Source organism: Bombus pascuorum, chromosome 1, assembly GCF_905332965.1.
Source record: "Bombus pascuorum chromosome 1, iyBomPasc1.1, whole genome shotgun sequence".
Lineage (NCBI taxonomy): Eukaryota > Metazoa > Arthropoda > Insecta > Hymenoptera > Apidae > Bombus > Bombus pascuorum.
Window position 1 is genome coordinate 34562432 of NC_083488.1, and position 19034 is coordinate 34581465.

A 19034-nucleotide genomic window follows, 5' to 3' on the forward strand; every position below is an offset into this window, starting at 1 on the left:
ATAAAGATACGCAGGTGGTGGTATTTAAACGAGACAGGGGCGTAGTCGTACTCGTTAGATATACGGTACTTACCGCTTTCCGCGCCGACCGACTACGAATTTTCGGGACTGACAGATTCGTTCCTGGCGCAAACAAACGACTAGCGTTCGACTATAAGTGCCAGTAGTCAGGCCTGCTACCTCGGTTACGCGCTATGACGCGCAAAGTTCTTTTTATATCCGATATCTCGACTCGTTTAGTTCCCAGTTAATAATAAAGTTCGCAGTGCGCGTTCTAGTCTTGTGTATTGGCGTTGTCCGTCAAAAAATAGAATTTGACTCGTAAGGCGGGTCGTAACGAGCAACTTGCACCGACGGCATCTCTGGTTGTAACAAATAAACCTTTCGGAATAGAAAACTATCTAGACTAGCGTGACAGTGCGTTCCTGTTGTTCCGAAGTTGACGCGCAAATTTTAAACCGCGTTACATTTACCGCTCAAGTATCACTAATACTACGAAAATCCGGTATTCCCTATCGTATAGGTATTTCTGCTTGTTGTTGTTTGAGAAATAGTTTGCGAACTCTGCGATTTCTTTTCGATCTCGATTGAAACGAGAAATTGAAAATGGATCGTCTCGAGATTTTTCTCCGAGAAGTCTAGAAGCAGTTTGAAATATGGCGTGGGTAAGTATATCCTAGAGAAAATTTCTGCTCGTAGCCGCTCGTAACACGCGATTAATTTTATTCCCGAGAGAACGAAACGCAGTCGTTTCTACGGGAAACTTTCTAAATAGTTCTTTTATAACGATATTATCTCGCGTTGACGAAGAACGTTGCAAAGATTCTACGGAAATCGCCTGGCTGTTAAGCACCGCACAACGTTACACGCCCTGGGACACGCGAACCCTTGGCAGCCATGGTAATTCGAGCGATCGTCGAAACAAGAGCGAAGCCACATCGCCTTGGGAGTCTCCTTGGCAGACGCACGGATTAATCGAATCGTTTGTCGCTAATTAATATCCGATTCCAGGGATCCGGTGCGCGACATCGGCGGCAATTCCCAGGTGAACCGTCGACATCGATCCGCCGTCGCGACGCGTCGCTTCGTTGCAGCATCGTCAACGGGATGCCATTGTCCCGTTACACCGTGTATTCGCACACTGTCGCAATTCCGTTGCATTACTAAGGAAAGCTAGAAACGGAACGCTAAAGGGAAATTAAGAAGATAGAAACTGGAAAACTGACATCGAGGTAAATGTCAGGGGAACGCTACGCGAGTGCCGTTTCGACGTTCGTTCGTCTTCGTTCGTCTTCGCGTGCAAGAGCAGGCATAGAAATCATTCCACGAAGAAGGAATGACACCGATCTGCCGATGGAAATTACTCTTTACAAGGTCTCAGTCTAACGTCGCAAAAATCTTTTCAGCTGATCTAATCCGACTAATGTAGTATCCGTCTCTGAAACGATTTTAAAGATGGAAATAAATTCTCTGCGATAGACGTTTCTTCCAACGTTTATTCTTTCCATTACGTCGAGATAAAGAACGTAGACCTTAATCGTTGATACTTTTAGACGTCGCGACGACTCATTAGGAAGATCTACGATCCGCCGTTGAATGCACGTGATTTCCCGCGTACCTATGGCGCGTCTCCTGAACGAGCCTGTCACGAGATTTACGTTTCTTTCGCTGGTCGAACGAAGTATCGAACGAAGAGCCTGGTAAACGTAAAGAGAAGGGCAGGCGTGCTCTTTCGTGAGAATAAAGAGAGGAACGAAAGGAAAGGAAGAAGGGCGCGGTAGAGTAACGAATGTGTCGAAGGAGATTGCGTATACAAGGGTGCTGGGACACAGATAAAAGCGGAAATAGGGGAAAAGAAAAGAGAAAAGGGTGAACGAACGAGGATCGAGAAAGTACACGTTGGCGGACATTGTACGAAAGGACAGATAGCAAATGGGAGAAGGAAAACTGGACGCGAGAAGATGGGGTGTAAAGCAAAAAAGAGAAACAAAGTTTGTCATTATCATCATTGACAAAGGTTTATCAAGACGAAAATAATCGAGAAACACGCTGCGCGTAGCATCGAACGAAAATAGAGGCGGAACGAAGATTAGAACAGAGACTTTGAATCGAAATATTTATAAACGTTTTGAGGAAATATTTTTCTGTATATCGAATCTTGAAATAAATATCCGTATATCCTTGGTATCCCTGAAAATCCACCGTTCCTATCGGATACACGTAAAATACGAAAACACGCGGTTACGCTTGTAAAGTAAAGAGTAAAAAATGTGCTACGGTACCCCGATCGCTCTGTTGGCTAGAATTCTAGCCTGAATAACGGCGAACCGGATACGGCAAGAAGGGAAAGTAGAACAAATTCGCAAGAGGCTTCGGTGAAGTTTTTCACGACAGCGGCGATAACCTCGGGAACGTGGAGGAGCTTCCGGCAAAATATCGGACCAGGGGAGGTAGCAGAAGAAGATCCTCGAGGGGTGACAAGTTGCTTGGGTTCGGTTCGGTGCGCTGCTGCGGCGATGACACACCGAGAAAAGCAACGAACGAACGAGGAAGCGCGACGGAAGAAGGGAATTCGCGCACCGACTATGGATCCGTCGATGCGCACGTGCCCCTGCACGTGACACGGCTGCATTATGCAAAACTTGGGCGCGCTACGGGGTACGTGTTTGCGCGCATGCGAGCTTGCTTCAGCCAGAAATTACCGGAGAGCCGACTGCTTACGAATAAACGCATCGATCCATCGTCGAAGATGTAATCGTTAAACAGAAAACGACCGATATAAATTTTTCAGTCGAAGCGATATGGAAGTCGTCGCACCGCGCTCCACCGCCTCGCACGACGGCACTTTGAGTTTCAAGGAGGAAAGATATTCGAGACGATAGCATAATCAACGAAACCGCTCGAGGATAGCGTCGTGGTTGTCACGGTGATCGATAACGGTCAAAGTTTATACCACTCCAACGAGATGATCCGTCGAATTCGTTTGCGTTGCGTCCATCCGTCTTCTTAAATGATCACCTTTTTATCGAAGAATTACGCGTATGTCTCGAAAATGAAGACAATCGTAAGAAATCGCCTAACTACTTGGATAAACGATGGTGCAGTTTGCCATTACGTAACTGGTTGATCTTCGCGGTAGCGTGTTAACAATTACGAGTTCGGATCGAAACTCTCCCATGGCTGTTCATCGGGAGTTTACTTTCATCGACCGCAGGCCAACGAACTTGCGGCAACTCCGACGGCCGATTCATCCTGCAATTATCGTTCGTACGTTCGGAAATCTCGCTGTGCAATTGGCTTCTATACTCGGAGGCTGAATCAGCCGCGAAAGCAAATACTCGCCGGGACTCGAACGTTCCTTCGCCGATTCCATCTTAATACGCAGCTTTCTCCGTGGAATTTGTCAATCGTTCGAGCGCTCCTATTATTCCTTCCGTGGAACGATATTTCCCCGCCCCCTCCCATGAAAATCAATAATTTGAAGAAAAGTAATACAGCGATTTAGGTGATTAGAGAACAAATTATTCTTCGTCTTGTGATTTTGTTCGAATTCTTTTCGTCGACATAAATTCTACGCGTAGGAGCCTTGAGAAAATAAACGAGGAGAAACAGGTGAAATCGAAATTAGAATTCTCCCGGAGAAAATAGTTCTTCGGTAGAGGAAGGGGACGGATAAATTTTCGTTTTCGAAAAAGTACCGTTGTCCCCGTTCTGTAAATAACGGATGGTCGCTGGTAGATCACGCGTCGAAGGCGTTAGATCCTCTCTCCATCCAACTTTTCTATCTTTCCTGCAGTTTTAAGGTGCTTAACTGTTTCTCGGAAATACTTTCATTACAGGACGAGGTCTCGCGGGAAGCTCGCCACGAGAACGGTGCAACTTGTTTCTCGCGTTGCTCTCCGGCCAGCCATCTAAATTAAATCGATCGAAACGTCTCGAAATCAACGATACCGCTTGTTCGCAGATTTCGCTCGTCCAGCGATTTTCTCGGTTTCCCGTTGCGGGATTAACTGGAACTGCTTCGTTGTACGTATTTACGATCGTCGATTAAAAAATCACGAATAATCGTGCATCAACGGCGAATACGAAAACGCGACCAAATTACGTGCAACTTTCGAAAACAACCGACCGAATTGGGCTAAATTCAACTTTGAAACATGAAATGAAAAAAAGGGGGTGGGGGACAACGAAAAATTCGAGAAAGGGAAATGTCAGATTCGATATCCGAGAATGTTGATAATTGCGATCACGAGCTATCGTTTCGTTGAGGTCGAAAAATAGGAGACAAATTTTCCAACGCGCCTCCGCTACCTTTCTGGCCGACGTTACGCACGGACGAATCGCCGATCGATTATTTTCGAAGGAATAATCGCGGAACGATACCTTTGTCACGACGCCTGCGCACTTTGGACTCCAAGTCGATAATCGAACGTCGTTTACGCGCGGTCGCCGTTCGAATTTACTTTCAGATCTATTTTCAGGGAAAAAGATCGGAGAACTTGCAATTTTTCGCAAAATAATAGCAAATATTAAAATCATGGTAGTGTGAATAATCGCGTTCGACCGTAAAAAGTATCGCAACTTTTTTCGATAAGTTTTTTACGAAGAACGTCGTTGGTATTTTATCGCGTGAAAGTTTAAAGCAAGTACATCGTAATTCAAAGTAGATCGACGAATAATAAATGACGGAGCGTATGGTGTTGTTATTTATGCCGTTGATATTATTTGGCTTCCGTTCCAGTCGATTAACGCGGAGATTAAAGCAAAACAACAAGGGATAGGTCTTCGTCGACGGTGTAGATGCCCGATCCTTTCGAGTTTAAAGTTTAAACATCCGTAACTCGCGTTCTGCTTAATTACGTGACGCGTCATTTCGGAAACTTAATCCGTCGCGCTTGCTTGTCCATTCGTAAAAAGATTTACAATAAAAATCGAATTACAAAAAATTCCGCGATTGATACGAGCAACCCCCCACGAAGGATATCCTAGATCCTTGGAGGAGGAAGCAGATTACGAAGGAGAAATTACTCCGTACAGGTAACCGAATCGATCCGAATACACAAGGATAACAATCTTTCGGAATGTAATAACGGATCGCAGCTGGAAATGTAGCGTCCGCCTAGCACAACGGTATTACTTGGACCGGTAACGAAATAACGCTCGACTAGCTGCAATGCGATAGAAACCGGCTCGACCTTCTAAAAGCTTAATCCAGTTGCAGGTACTATCCTTCAATTTCCTGAAAATCGATCGGACTGCCGCGTCGCTATCCTGACCTATCCTCTGAAACGCGATTCTCGCGAGTACGTTCCATAAGTGTATCGTCCTCCTCGAGCCAATGACATTTCATTCTCGTCTCCGTTCCGTTATCATCGCATCCCCCGATCGTTTTAATATTCGCATTTTCCTCCCTTTCGAGAATTCACTAAAACTTTTTCGGATCGCGCGAATCTCGCCTCGTTCCCTCCATCCGCGACATCCAGTTTCAGAGATACGGTAGCGGACAAAAGTCTCGATCGTTGGCTATTATCATGGACGGTATCGCGCGTTTGCACAGCTTTCCTTCGTTTACAGATTTTTAATCCTGCAACTCCTTAACGTCGGCTCCTGCCGCTTCATCGGACATAGGAAACGTGCCGAATCCGCGCTCGATTCACGCTCCACGATCCAAACGAACTCCAAACGAACTAAAGCCACGACCTTTTTACCGACGCTTTCAGCTAAGCGCGCGACAAGTCCGGGTCTTTGTCCGCGCGTAAATTACGTTTTATTTATTCCGTCTGAGAAGAAAACGGCGCACCTGGCACGGTATAATCTCGCGGCTTATTCACGCTTTAAGACATTCGATCTCGGTTCACTGGCGCCAACGATGAAAAGTTACGTCGAGCTAACGCATTTCGCAGATTTTCCTCGCCACGTCCGTTGGAAAATGTACGAGCCGCGTGAATTTGCAGAATTTCTACCTAATTATTTTCGATCGCGCGAGTCACGGTCGGCTCAAGGGAGAGGAATAAGCTCCTGTTGCAAGATTCTAAATCTCTCGATCCCACAGCGGAGGCAACCCTTTCCCATTCTTACCGCTTTATGATGTTCGTCTGAAAACGACGGTCGGGTACATGCCGCTTCCACTTTAGTCCGTCGTAAAAAACCTACGCTCATCCCGGAAGCGTAGTACGCTCGCGTGAGGTGAGTGGTGCACGGTTCAACGTACTTCTCGTTGTCCCATTTATGCCATTTTCCGCCGACTCGCGATCGTCGACGCGTTTACAGTAACAACGATACGCCGTGGAAAATTTGAAAACCCGCTTCCTTTTACGAATCTAACCGTGATCGCCCGATAATTGCGCGTGCGTTCGCAGCAACGTGGAGGATGTTACTTTTTACGATCAAAGTTGCGTTTGTTTAACGGCTGCTTTCGGCATCTAGGTTTACGACCAGCCCGGCTGCATCGAGGATCGCGTTCAGTCCTTTCTTGCTTTCCTCGCTATAGCTACTTTCATCCCTTCGTCGCTGATTCTTCGTGCATCGAATCTTTACCAACTGCGTTAGAAAAAGTCCGCGCTACAGTTTGACGGTTCGTACGTCGTTAAAGGTACACATTTTCAAATTACGAAACTTGCTTGGAAGGCGGTCTCGCATCGATCCATTGGCGGAGTTCGAAGCGATACGGAACAAAAGAAAAAAAGGGTCGATGGTTTACTTACGGCAATGTGTACGAGAAAGGGTGGAAGAACGGACGATGGCGGATAACGAAGGCGTTAATCGCGCGTTATCGCTCAGCTGGAGGAAAGTCGAACGACCGATTCGAGGGTGGTGAATGCCGAGAGGGCGTTCGCAGCTTTGTCGCGGATGTTTGAGGAATCGCGCCCCACTGGAGCGGAAATTGACAATTTTCGAGCGAGGGGTCGCGTTGTTCTTTTCTTTCCTTCTTCGCTTTACGCGAGGTAACGGGGTAACGGGTTTCTCGGTGAAAGTAGTAGAAAGTAGAGTAGAGGTAACGAGCAGAAATCTCGTGCGTTTCAAAACCGCACGCGTTCCGTTCGAAGCGCCATATCGCAAACGCATCGAGAGCTACATCGAAGAATTCGCTTTGAGGAAAGGAGAATGGTCGCAGCTTGTCGTTAATCGAGATGGAACGTCCAATTTCCTTCGATTTATAAGGACGAACGGACGCGCGACGACCAACTATAAACAGCCCAATTACGTCTCGCGAACTTTTCGCGTCCGCTTCATTTCGCTCGACGAAGGAAATTTAAATACCCTGGAGCCGAACTAAGCCTCCGAAGAAAGGGAAACGGAGAGGGATTAAAAAGAAAAAAAGGAAAACAGCGTGTCGAACTTCCTAATAGACGGTAACGTTTTTATCGTCGAGCTCCGCGGATTAATTAGAACAGCGTCCAAGACTTTCAACGGGCGAAACTTGAAACTCGCCGAACCGGAATAGTTGCAGCCAGATTCGCTGCTAAAAACGAAATACGTCGAATTTAAACTTTCGTCGAGTCGATGTTCGCTTCCGATTTCGAGTCGTTGCCCGTTGATCGATTCTAACCGATCTAACCGCCGTCGCTGATCGAATTAGTCGTTGATCTTTTTCCTCCGCCTCTTTTTATATTTTTTCTCTCTCTGTTTTTATTCGAGAACGGTAACGGACTACCGTTACCCTTTATTCGATCGCGATTCAATTTGATCGAATCGAGCTTTCGTCTCCCTTTCGTCTCTTTCTACTTCCATATATATTATTTCACGCTCGATGGCAACGACGCGATCCATGGAGATTCGTAACGAATCTCGAGCAATGGTACAACGCGATACACGACTACGTTGCCGCGATAGCACCGTGTATCGTTAGAATGGCGAACGGTGATTCAGATTCGATTCGCACAATGGTAGGTGTAGCCGAAGCTATAGCGATTCTTGATAGCCACTTACGTAATTGGTAGCTCTATTCACGATCGACTCAACGCGTCTATGGTTTGCCGTAGATTTCAATTCCTCGCTTAATACGATGCAGACTATACGATAGACGCGTCTATACGTCGTACACCGTTCCGTGAACGCTGGTTTACGCAAGATTAGCGGTAAGTTTACATAACGATTATGCATTTCTATGTAAAGTATCACTACGTATGGAATCGCTGTCGAGATATTCGTGGCACGAGATACGGCGAACCACGCATCGTAGAGTGTACGCTGAGCGACGTAACGTACGGTTGGATTGGAACCGTTGCGAGGACATTGGCTATCGCACTGCATATCGCATGGCGCGACTCGAGCATCGATAGAAAATTAGTCGATCGATAAAACGAAGGCACCTGTTTAAGCGCGGGCCATCAGCTTCGTTCAGAGTGACATTCAAACGTCGGCCCTGGAAGAGCGATCAGAAAGACATCGATCCTGCCGCGAATGACAAATTCGACGGCAACGTCGCTATCGCAAGAGGGTGGTCGGCGTGGAACCTATAATAGAGCCTGCGGTGGGAAGGAATCGATCAAAGCCTGGAACAGCTTGGTACTTCTTCGAACACGGAGTAACGCTTTCGAGGATGTAGTCGTAACGACGCTATCGAACGAAAGGTAAGAAACGCGGATGTATATATATCGCCTGGAAACCCGCCCCCGACACAGTCGCTCGAACTCGTCGCTCGTAATTACGCGGTCCAGTTTCGATTAAAACCGTTAACGAGTTCGACGGACGAATCGGAGGAAGCTCGTCATAAATTCCCGTTATCGAGCAGGAAAAGCGGGAAAAGACGCTGAGCCGGGAAAAAGGAGAGCGACGAAAGCGAGACGGGAAGAGCAAAGAGGCGACAAGGAGTAGAGACTCGGAAGTAGCAAGACAAATAGAAAAAGGCCGATTGATTATTTAAATGGGTTGCAGCGGCGCGAAGAAAAAGAGTTGCACGGTGCGGCGATGGGAACGAGAAGAAAAGGAAAAAGAGCGGCAGTCGATAAAGGGAAACGTTTTATCTTCGAGATCGGTGATGGTGGTAGCGTACCTATCGGACAGCGTTTCCGTAATCCTCGCGAACCTGCTGAAACGTGACCCATGGGTCGGATTTTTGCGCGAGACGGCTACACTCGTCGGGGATGGCAGCGACCAGACCGAAAGCGAAACGCAAAACGCGAGTTCAGCCTCGTTCGACGAATCGATGTTAGCCGGGTGCGAGCGCGCCATCAAGATCGGGTCCATGCAAATTGAAACGTTTTCCGAGACCGATGAAACGATTCCTCGTCTCGTAATTCTCTCCTTTTTCTTTCTTCTCTCGCAAAATACGAAACTCTATCGTATTTCAAGAGGATCGACCGATACGTCGACGCTGTGCATTTCGCATATTTAATATCGAGAATTTCGAAAATACATCGTCTACTTTACACAGAACCGGGTTAATATCGTGCGAACGGCTAAATTTGCCGTTCCGTAAACGGTAGAAACGATAAAAGTGTAGCATTCGCCTAACCAAGCAAACACGACGGAAACGATCTTTTACGGCCACTAGACTTCCTCCGACGAGATCTTTAGTCGCTAGTCTGCTTTTATCCCACTCGAGATCGAAAGCCACTCGTTACCTTTGCACGTTCGCCTCTTGGCTCGCCTCATCAAATTAATACGGTTAAAGTTCGTAATACGGACAGGCTGGCACGTTTCGTCGATACGCAAACAAATATTTTGACACAGATGTAAGATAATACCTTACCTTGCCTTACAACGATACTTTTACTGAAACTCGTCTCCTAAACGCATCTATTCCCTCTAGCTATTTCTAGTTCAATTCATTGACGATCATCGGCGCTTAGCAAGGGTCCGTGTCGTTCCCTGTTTCACACGCAGTTGGAACCGGTCGCGATTCACCGTTGCTTCGGTAGGTCGTAGCCATTCACCACCCTTCGCGTAACAATTACCCGGCGATTGGGTCCGGAGCGTCCCGCGGTACGTACAGCGTGTATCGGGTGTCGAAAACGAGTCTCACCCTGAAATTCAATCCTCTTGCATCCCTCGGTACAGCCTTGGTAAAGCCTCGGTACGCGAGCATACGTAGACGTATAGGTAGACGCGATGGGAAAAAGAGAAGCAAGAGGGAATTAACAGACGAGCGTGGTCGTGACGTTTTAAAGGATAGCACCGGTCACGGAGAATCGAAACAGACCGCAACGGTCGTACGACACGTTCCAGAGTAACGAGTACATATGTATGGCAATTAAGACCGGTGTACGGGATGGCTTGGCTGCGGGCGACTTACCTCGAATGCAGGGCACAGCCACGCTGCACTGTGGGGAAACTGGAGGTGGGCGGCGGAGGCGGAGTGCAATATGCCGGTGGCAACGGTGGATCATGTCTGTGGAGATGGTTATGCCGGTGGCTGTGAGAGTAGCTCAGGGAACCTCGCAGAGTGCCGGGCAGATGGCGATGCGGCGTTGTCTGATCGCTAAAATGCAAATAGAGAATCACGATTTGCTAAATGACATAAAATGTGACGTAAAACAAAGCATAGTAAAGACGTTGTAATTCTAACGCCAGAGATACGAGAGTCTCTCGTACGGTAATACGCTACGATAACGCCGGAACGATCGTAACAGCGGTTTAGCCGAGTTTACGAATAATTATACTACCGATACGAACGCAGTCCTAGATTCTTTCGCGTTAAAATACCTACAGTTTTGTCGTTTTCGTTCGTATTCCTGGTATCGCGAGCGGCCTTGCATCGTACCGATAACGGATCGTTCTACCTTGTTCGTTGGCGGAAACTTTACCTACTATCGCGAACGTCGCTTTTTACGGAGATATTGCGTTCGACCACCCGCGGGTAAGGTAGAGGACTGTAAAGAAGGGACACGTTCAGGTTGGTAAGATAGAAAGAGAAAGCGGGATACGTACGTATCTTTCTACCCGAGTATCAAATTCGCTCGATATTCGAGGAGAAATCGAAAGCGTGGCGCGTATACCTCGGAAAATAATTCGTAAAAACGAGCAATAGAATCTAATCGAAGATATCTCAATTACGATACGTTCAACCGCGACGAATCCGAACGTATCGTCGAGAGAGCCGATTTACCAATCTCGTCAAAGATAACGCACGCTTCGATTAAGAAATCCGGAGGTTGATAACGTCTTATTTAAATTGAACGAAAGTTCGAATTTATCATCGGTATGTTCGAACACGATTTTTCCGGTTTCGAAGATTAGTCGGTCACCGATTGTCTCGGACGATACGTTTTGAAATACTCCCGATCCTTCGAGTCGCTTTTCAACGATCGATTACAAAACATTACGCGTATATATTACGCATTTTCCTCGTGTAAGATTCAAAGTTAAATATATCGCGCGTTTAGATGTATCGTTATCGACCTTTTTGTCAATTTCTAAAACATGTATCGTACTTCACACCTGGTAAAGAGTTACCTAGAAAAAAAAGTCTGGTTACATCCGGTTGCGCCACAGTACCCCACCTGCGATCCCCTCGACGAGCGACGAGCGACGCGCGGCCACGCGTTAATTCCCACGAAACAACAAAAATACTCGTACAAGAAGCGCGTTACCGCCTTGTCGATGCTACGAAAATTCCATAAAATTGGAAAATTGTACGAAAAGCATGCCGCTTCTTCCACGGCGGGGCTTTAGTTACGAAGACGATAAACGAACATTTTGTCGTGAAAGGTCAAACAACTTTGACGAAAGACGCATCCTGTAATATTTGATGTTCCGCTGTGTCGATCAGAGCGACGTAATCAAATTCAAACGCATACGGCGCATCGTCTCGATCTCGATTTCACGATCATCGCTGTATCGTGCTTACGATAGGTTGCAGCGATTAAAACAAACGCCAACAACCGTATTGCTAGAACGTTCGTGCCGTGGCAAAAACCTGTGCTAAGAAACCGTAGCCGTTCTAAAGAATCGCTTTTACTCGTGTTTTCGAACGTTGTTAACGTTATAACGTTATGGGATTAGAGGTACGGCAACGATAAAAGAACGAATCGGACGGTACGTAGTGGAGAGGATCGTACCGGTTCGATCGGAGCGAGCGAACGATTTTATCTACCGTCTCTGTGGAAAGCAGTGTGAGAGCGGAAACGTGGAAAGGGCCCGGCGAGGCCTCCTTCGCAACGGCTCGGCTCTTATCTAAACGCCAAACACACCGAGCGACGCGATATCGTGTTGACGGTAGATAAAAAAGTACATAGAAAGCCGACAGAAGGGCTGTTAAAGAGAAGCTGCATCTGTTCGGGAGGGCCGCCGAGTGGCGGCAGATAGTAGCGCGTCTCCGGTTATGCGTGCTTTTTCGAAACAAACTGAAAAATCGACGAGTCGATTTTTACGCCGGTGGCGTAATCTGCCTAAACAGGAAAATGGGAAAAGCGGCAACCTGTATACTCGAAAGGATGCAATTACTAAAGTCGACCTCGAACGCACGCCTACTTATGTCGGATGCAACGTCGCAGAAACTAGATCCCTAGCAAATAAATTACGCAAGCTTAACCTGCGGATCCTCGAAGGAGGAGCAGCTCAAAGGGCCTGTATTTCAATTAGAGGCAAAATGCACGTATAAGGTTTAGCCAAGCGAAACATCGCTACGCGACCTAACGTATCTCACATTTTTTCGTTTGCGGAAACGTAATTAAGAGATTCCTTCCTGGTTGAAACGTACCATGTAGAATTTTAAGTTACAACATTGTGTTCTCGGCGACGAATTTCGTTAATTCGATTCACGGAGAAAGCAAAAATTTCCTCCCTGCGACTTAGCTTCGACGCTAATTTTCGAATATAATTTTGGTACGATTTCGCAGAGCCATCGATCGAAGCGTTAACGTTTCAACGAAATTTCGATGAAATTGGTAAACTGGAAGTCGTTGCTCCCTGTAAGTAAACCTACTCTACTCGTTGACACGAGCTTCGAAACGCTCCACTCGAGTACTATCGGCGGTAAACTAGCGTCGCCGACGCGCAAAACCAACCGAATCGAAACAATTCAACTTCGTACCGCGATTCGATCGCAATTTTCTCTCAAAGTAAACGGCGAAATAGAGTACGTAAGCGTCGTACGTTACGAAAGAAACACCGTATTTAACAGGGAAAAAGAGGACACGAGAAGGACAACGGATGCGTAGCGCTTGACCGAGTAATAAAGCTCGGGGAATAGCCATTTTCCACGTATGACGGGTCGAATTAACTAGCGCGGATTTCACCGATAACCGTCTTACCGAGGCTCGTAGCAACGCTAATTACGCGAACCAGGGGTAAACTCGCAGGATGCTGGTGCGCGCGCCGCCAGAGATCCGCGCCGAAAGCCAACCTTCCGGTCGCACGATCTTAACGAGGACCCAAGACCGATCCGTAATCTGACTTTGTTCGGAAAATATCGTTACGGTAGACAGCGCGATAAATTTGATTTTCATCGCCTCCGATACAGATCGTTCGATAACGAGAAACGTAAAGATACGTAAAGACTTATAGGAATGTACGTGGTAAGAAAAAATAATTGGCTGGTAAAGTTTTTTCTAAAACTAGGAATAAAGTCCGCGTTTTTCGATAGAAATCACGCCGACTGTGGACTATGGTTGTATTTGAAAACCAAAGTAAAATGTTTTCGGAATTGTGTCGAAGAGACGGCGAGTGCGCACCTGCGTACCGCGTGTTTTCTGTCTCTCGAATAAAGAGTCACGCCACGTTGCAACACGGCAAAGCAGATTTCAATGGTAACTTGCGCGAACAAAAACTAAAAATATATCATACAAGAAAATAGGGAAAATTTGGGAAAAAACGATATCGAACCTCTGCTTTTTTCTTTTTTTTTTTTTTTCGCTTTCGTCCGTACCATCTCTCGACGAATGTAGAAAAACAAAGAAACCGACCGTAGGATAAAAACAACGGGAAGACAAAGAGTAGAACGATGTTAAGTCGGGATTTAACGGGTATTGGCAAGCCAGCTCGACGGATTAAAAATCGCAATTCTTCGTTGCGAATCATTTGTCACGTTTCTTCGGTACATGCCACACGTATTATTTCTACGCAGTCCCGTCTCCATTCATTTTTCAGAGCGCATAAGCACAGAGTTGCATAATGTACGGATCTGTGTAGACCGTAGACGTTCGCAGAAACGTTAAACTATAGCCAAGTAAATTTAGCTTGTCGTTAAGATCAAAGTTTTTCTCGATGGAAGACCGTTTCCCTTTTTGTCGCGGTAAATCGTCCCAACAATGGCCGTAATAAAAAAATGCGATTACACTTTGCAAGTTTGCCGACATTGGTCGATCGTAACGGGCAAGCTTTAGGAAGATTAGAATTTCAAGAAATTAAGATGGAAACGCACGCGTTATAAACCTGGACGTGGCGTTACACCCTCTTACTCTAATTTTGGCGTTATTATTTTAAGATTCGAACGTTCGCGACAAAACGACGGCGTTTCAGGGGGTGTGTCCCTCGCGAAGAGCCCGCGGTAGTTGCTAAAAATTCAACGAAACGCCGTAGCCAAGTTTAGACAAGAAACGTTCTATACTTGACCTTAACGGCATCCGTCCAATGCCACGAACTTTGCGGTGGTCTTAACGTTCTTCCTCCGTCCCTTGCTCGGGCAACCACGACTCCGCCACGGAATATCGCTCAACGACGAATCGGCAGAACTTTAGAAAAATGAATTCGCACGATGATCGGAATCCGCAAAGGGATACGAAACTCGTCGCACGTTGCATCCTATGGGATTGCGGATTTTCTGCAACGTTACGACCGCGTTTCATCGCCAGACGTCGCGTCGAAGGGAAAGGAATTCGAAGAAAGGGTATCTTTCAACGTTTTTGACGAAAAGGCAAACGCCACTAATTTCCCGTATCTGTAGAACGGAAAAATTCTTGGAGTGCAGGAATTTGGTTTAAACGCGCCGCTCTGCAGTAGCATAATACGTACGAGTAGCCGATTTCCATAAAACGCTAATATTTCGAGAAGCGCGTTATCCCAGCCGAAAGACGAGGACGGAGAGAGCTGGCATTAAAGCGATATTCTCTCGGTTAAAATAATAACGTTCGATCGAGGGAGACGGCGTGTCCGCAGAAACTAATCCAGCATCGATATCCGTTCGGTAATCTGTCGACGATCGTATTCGAGCATCGCGATCTCCCTACGTCCGCCATAATCCTCAAGATCCAATCGGAATACCTGGAACCGCGGCCGGAATGCGGTCTATCGCAGCGGAAACGGCTGCGCCAACGGCAATTTCACCTCGGAAACTTTACAATGCTCGCAACTCGGCCCATTCGCCTGCAACGAGATTTTTCGAAAACCCCCGCCGTCGAATCGCTCCAACACGTTCCAAGTCAAACAAACGCGAAACGCACACGCTCTCCGTCACGCGTTGCACCGGATCGCGTCCGCTCCATGTACCTGGATAAAGCTTGCCCAAAGGAATCCGATATTCCTGCATAGTTCGACCAAATTCGAGAAGCATTCCTATTCCGCCGCGTGTTTCCTACTTTCGATGATCGATTTCCAACTCGGATACCACCAAAACGAGAGTTTCGCTTAGATCCGGTTCTTTTAGTCGATACTAGATACGACTAATCGATCGTTGAACGAACCGCGTGTTGTTAGCGCGTTAACCACCGCTGACGTAATATTACTTTTTATCGCGTATTCCCTCGCGATCAAAACCCTTTTCTTACTTTACGCTTCTAACTTGAAAATATTTGGGACATACGTGTGCTCGAGTAGTCCGAGTCGATTGACTGCCTTCGATATAATTCAACGATTATTCTTCCGTAAATTTTCCTTTGTTATCACTAACGCGTACTTCTTGCTAATGGCTCTTTCTCGCCTTTTTCCGAGCATCGTGCTACATACGTTTCGAAAAATGAATGTTCGCGATACTTTGTAAACCGATTGACCTGAAACTTTACGTACGCGTATATATAGGAGAATTTCAGCTGCGTTCTACGATAAAAATGTTTGCAACTCGTTTATTTGTATCCTGTCGTTGGTTCCTGCGACGTTATTATCAATGAGATCGATTTCCTCGACTACGAGTTCGTAAATGTTTATATCTGCTAACAGGCGATAAATAAAGCAACGCGACTATCGTAACGCAACTTTTTCTTCTTTTAATCAGCTACGCTTGAGTTACAAAAAGGTGACGGCAGAGAACAAACAGAGAAGAAGAGAGTCGTTCTGCGAATCAAACGGATCCGAGAAAACAATAAATAACGAGTATCGAAGCGACGCGAACGAGAAAAATGTTGGACTAAAGTGCTGATACGTGTCTATCGGAGGACTAACCTCTTCATTTTCGCAATAAGCATCGACTCGTATCAAAAGCCAGACTCGAGAGCGTAATCTAGTTTCTGAAACAACGCGGAGGAAAACTTTTCCTTCGAAATATAGCACGGCACGATCGAAACGAGTTTTAAACGAGAACTTTAAATTCGACGTTGGGCGCGATAACGCACCTAAAGTCGAAGACAAAAATCGGATATCCAAGTTACAACTGTTAAACACTTTCATTCAACGAAACGAGAAAAACTTTTTTTTTTTTTTTTTTGTAACTCTCGTCGTAATTTCTAATTATTGCGCGCATTCGTTCGCAAATTAATTGTAAGCTGTAAGAGGAAACAAATGAATTACACGTGCACGGACGTATTATTGGATGAGATCAAAAGTAAATAGCGCGATTAAAGGCATTATCTCTCGACATCGTTTTCTCTATCGCGAACGATACTCGAGCTTTATCGAGCACAGTCGCTCTAAACTTTTGTAAATCGAATCGTAGGCTGCGCGATACGAAACGGAAATAAGCGTAAATGCATGGTCCGTGTTTTTCGGGCTATGCGGAAACGGAGCGCGATAAAGATAGGACATTTTATAACTGGTGCACGCGGCAATGCCCCGTTAAGCAAATCCAGAGATAATTAGCACCTGGTGAAAACCGATTCGCTGGGTGTTTCGTTTTCGATATAATCGCGTGTTCCAGAATCGAGTAATCCGAATAGCAGGAAAATCGAGAGTAGCTCGTTTCCATAACGAAATCGTCCAACGGTTGAATATTCTCGTTACGTCGAACGTATTACGCTGTTGCCGCAGAGTGGCGCGCTCGGAGCGCGTTAAACGCGATTGGGAATCCAGAGAAATGCGCTCGAGCGTACCTGTCTGCGTTGTTGTTCTTAAAGCTGACCATCCCGCTCGCCGAGGCAGCCTCCCTCATAACCACGTACCTTTTTCACTCTGTTTACGCACTGGCACACCGCGCAACGACCACCGGACGCGACCACGACGAGCACAACGATCCACGCATACAAAGAAACATCGCGTCACGTGCAACGAGCGAGCGTACAACGACGAAAAACGTGCTGCGTAGACCGCGTTTCCGGACCGACTGAAGAGGAGCCACGCTTCGCGGCCGATCAACCCCCACCAGGTCGCTCCGTTCGCCTCCCCCTCCACCGGTTTCTAATTACAGCGTTCCGGCAACGGCAGGCCAGCTGACGTTCTTTTGTTGTCATTCTTCGTTCCTCTCCTATGACAACCTATCATCACGATCCGATATTACCGAAACACAGGTTGTCCACGGTCACGTTTGCTTACTCGCGTCTCGACCACCCTCTACGCCAACCAAGCCGAGCAACGAACGTTTCCCCGTTGTTGAACCAACGAGCGATGACTTTTTCAAATAACAGCGGAACGTTGCTCCGTGTTGATTCAACGGAAACGCGGCTGAGATCTCCAAGCTGAAAGAATCCTTTTTTTATTGTTGATAAACGGCGAAAAAAATCGACGTCGGTGGTAAAGAATTGGCTGATAATCTTTAAAACAGGATCAAGTGCAAGGAAACAGCTTATGCCGAATGACAAATTCAAAAAACCATCGGGATTTTTGCTTTCAACAGCTTCGATCTATCGAGCGTCGCGTCTTATCGTTTTAACATCGCTGTAATACACGTTAGGGGTCTGTTTCGCGATGCGAGTAACATCGAACGAGCGAAAACGAAAAAAAGTCGATGAAATTTCGTATCGTACGTTGTTACGTTTGCGCCAGCGATTACAATTCTTCGTTTCGAGATATTCGGTTTGGCCTTTGCGTTCGACCAGACTAAAATTCGTTGATCGCCTATTCGTGTTTTCTACGTAAAGCACGCAACCAACCGAGGCTGTTGAAAAAAGAACGTCAGATTCGAATAACTCGTTTTTCTTGGTCACACGAAAGACTATACTTTTAGGCACACCGTGTATACGGCAGAAACGACGCGCGCGCATGGGCCGTAACCCGTAACGCGGCTCAACTTTTCGAAAGTAACGTTAATTTTCGTTCGAACTGTTCTCGCAGCACCGGAGAAGGCAGCGATGCCGAGATCCTGGCACCTGCCGGTTGCGAGTCCGCCACACTTAACCCCTGACCGAGCATCTTCGATCGTCTCGGATAAATTTCGCAAGGACCGCCGATCGTCGAATTAACGTCAGGATTGCTAAATTATTATTCAGCGAAAATTAATGCTTCTTTCCTCCGGAATTTCATCGAAATCGTCCCCTGAGAGCTATAACGGGATTGTGACTCGAGCGTTTCTAATTCCGTGGAATTTTGCTGCTTTCGCCGGATAAACGGAATATCGTGTTGACACTCGCGACGAAAATTATAATTCAGTCGAAGAATATCTTGTCTAATTTAAAGAATTACGTGCTGGAGAGTTCGCGCGAGGAATTATTATCGGTAAACTACGACTCGTGGAAAGATTTACGTTCGACGGATGATGAAAATTTAACGGGGAGAACGTTGACGGCGCTAGATATTCGCGGCTACGTATCGTGCGAAAAGGGAAGCTGTCGTTCAGAATTATTTCGTCGAGAAACGAGTCCTGACGTGTTTGGACAAGCAGCTCGTTCGGTCGTTAATTCGTAACTAATCTTCCAAATTTGCCTTCGTCTGTAAAAAAATCTGAAAATATCGTCTTTCAGGGACGGTCGATTACACGCGTCTCTTTCGTTTACCCGTCGTAAATGTATGGTATGCTATCGTATGCGTATCATAAAGCGTCGTGAATGGCTCCTTGTCGGCAGATTATAGTA

General features: G+C 46.5%; 1 protein-coding gene across 8 annotated transcripts in view; it reads right to left on the reverse strand.

Moving 5' to 3' along the window:
- LOC132911680 (uncharacterized) overlaps nt 1-19034 on the reverse strand; it is a 184934-nt gene that overhangs the window by 116009 nt on the left and 49891 nt on the right. For 5 of the 8 annotated variants that reach the window (XR_009659062.1, XM_060968489.1, XM_060968473.1 and 2 more), the window contains exons 1-2: nt 17121-17357; nt 10238-10423 (exon numbers count right to left, since the gene is read on the reverse strand). Coding sequence is in view for 4 of the 8 variants with exons in the window: in XM_060968489.1 (XP_060824472.1) it covers nt 10238-10423; nt 17121-17179 (245 nt within the window). In the remaining 4 variants the exon portion in view is untranslated. Of the gene's footprint in view, nt 1-10237; nt 10424-17120; nt 17358-19034 lie in introns of those variants that run through there. The other 3 variants (XM_060968510.1, XM_060968521.1, XM_060968531.1) reach the window with 2 other exon arrangements.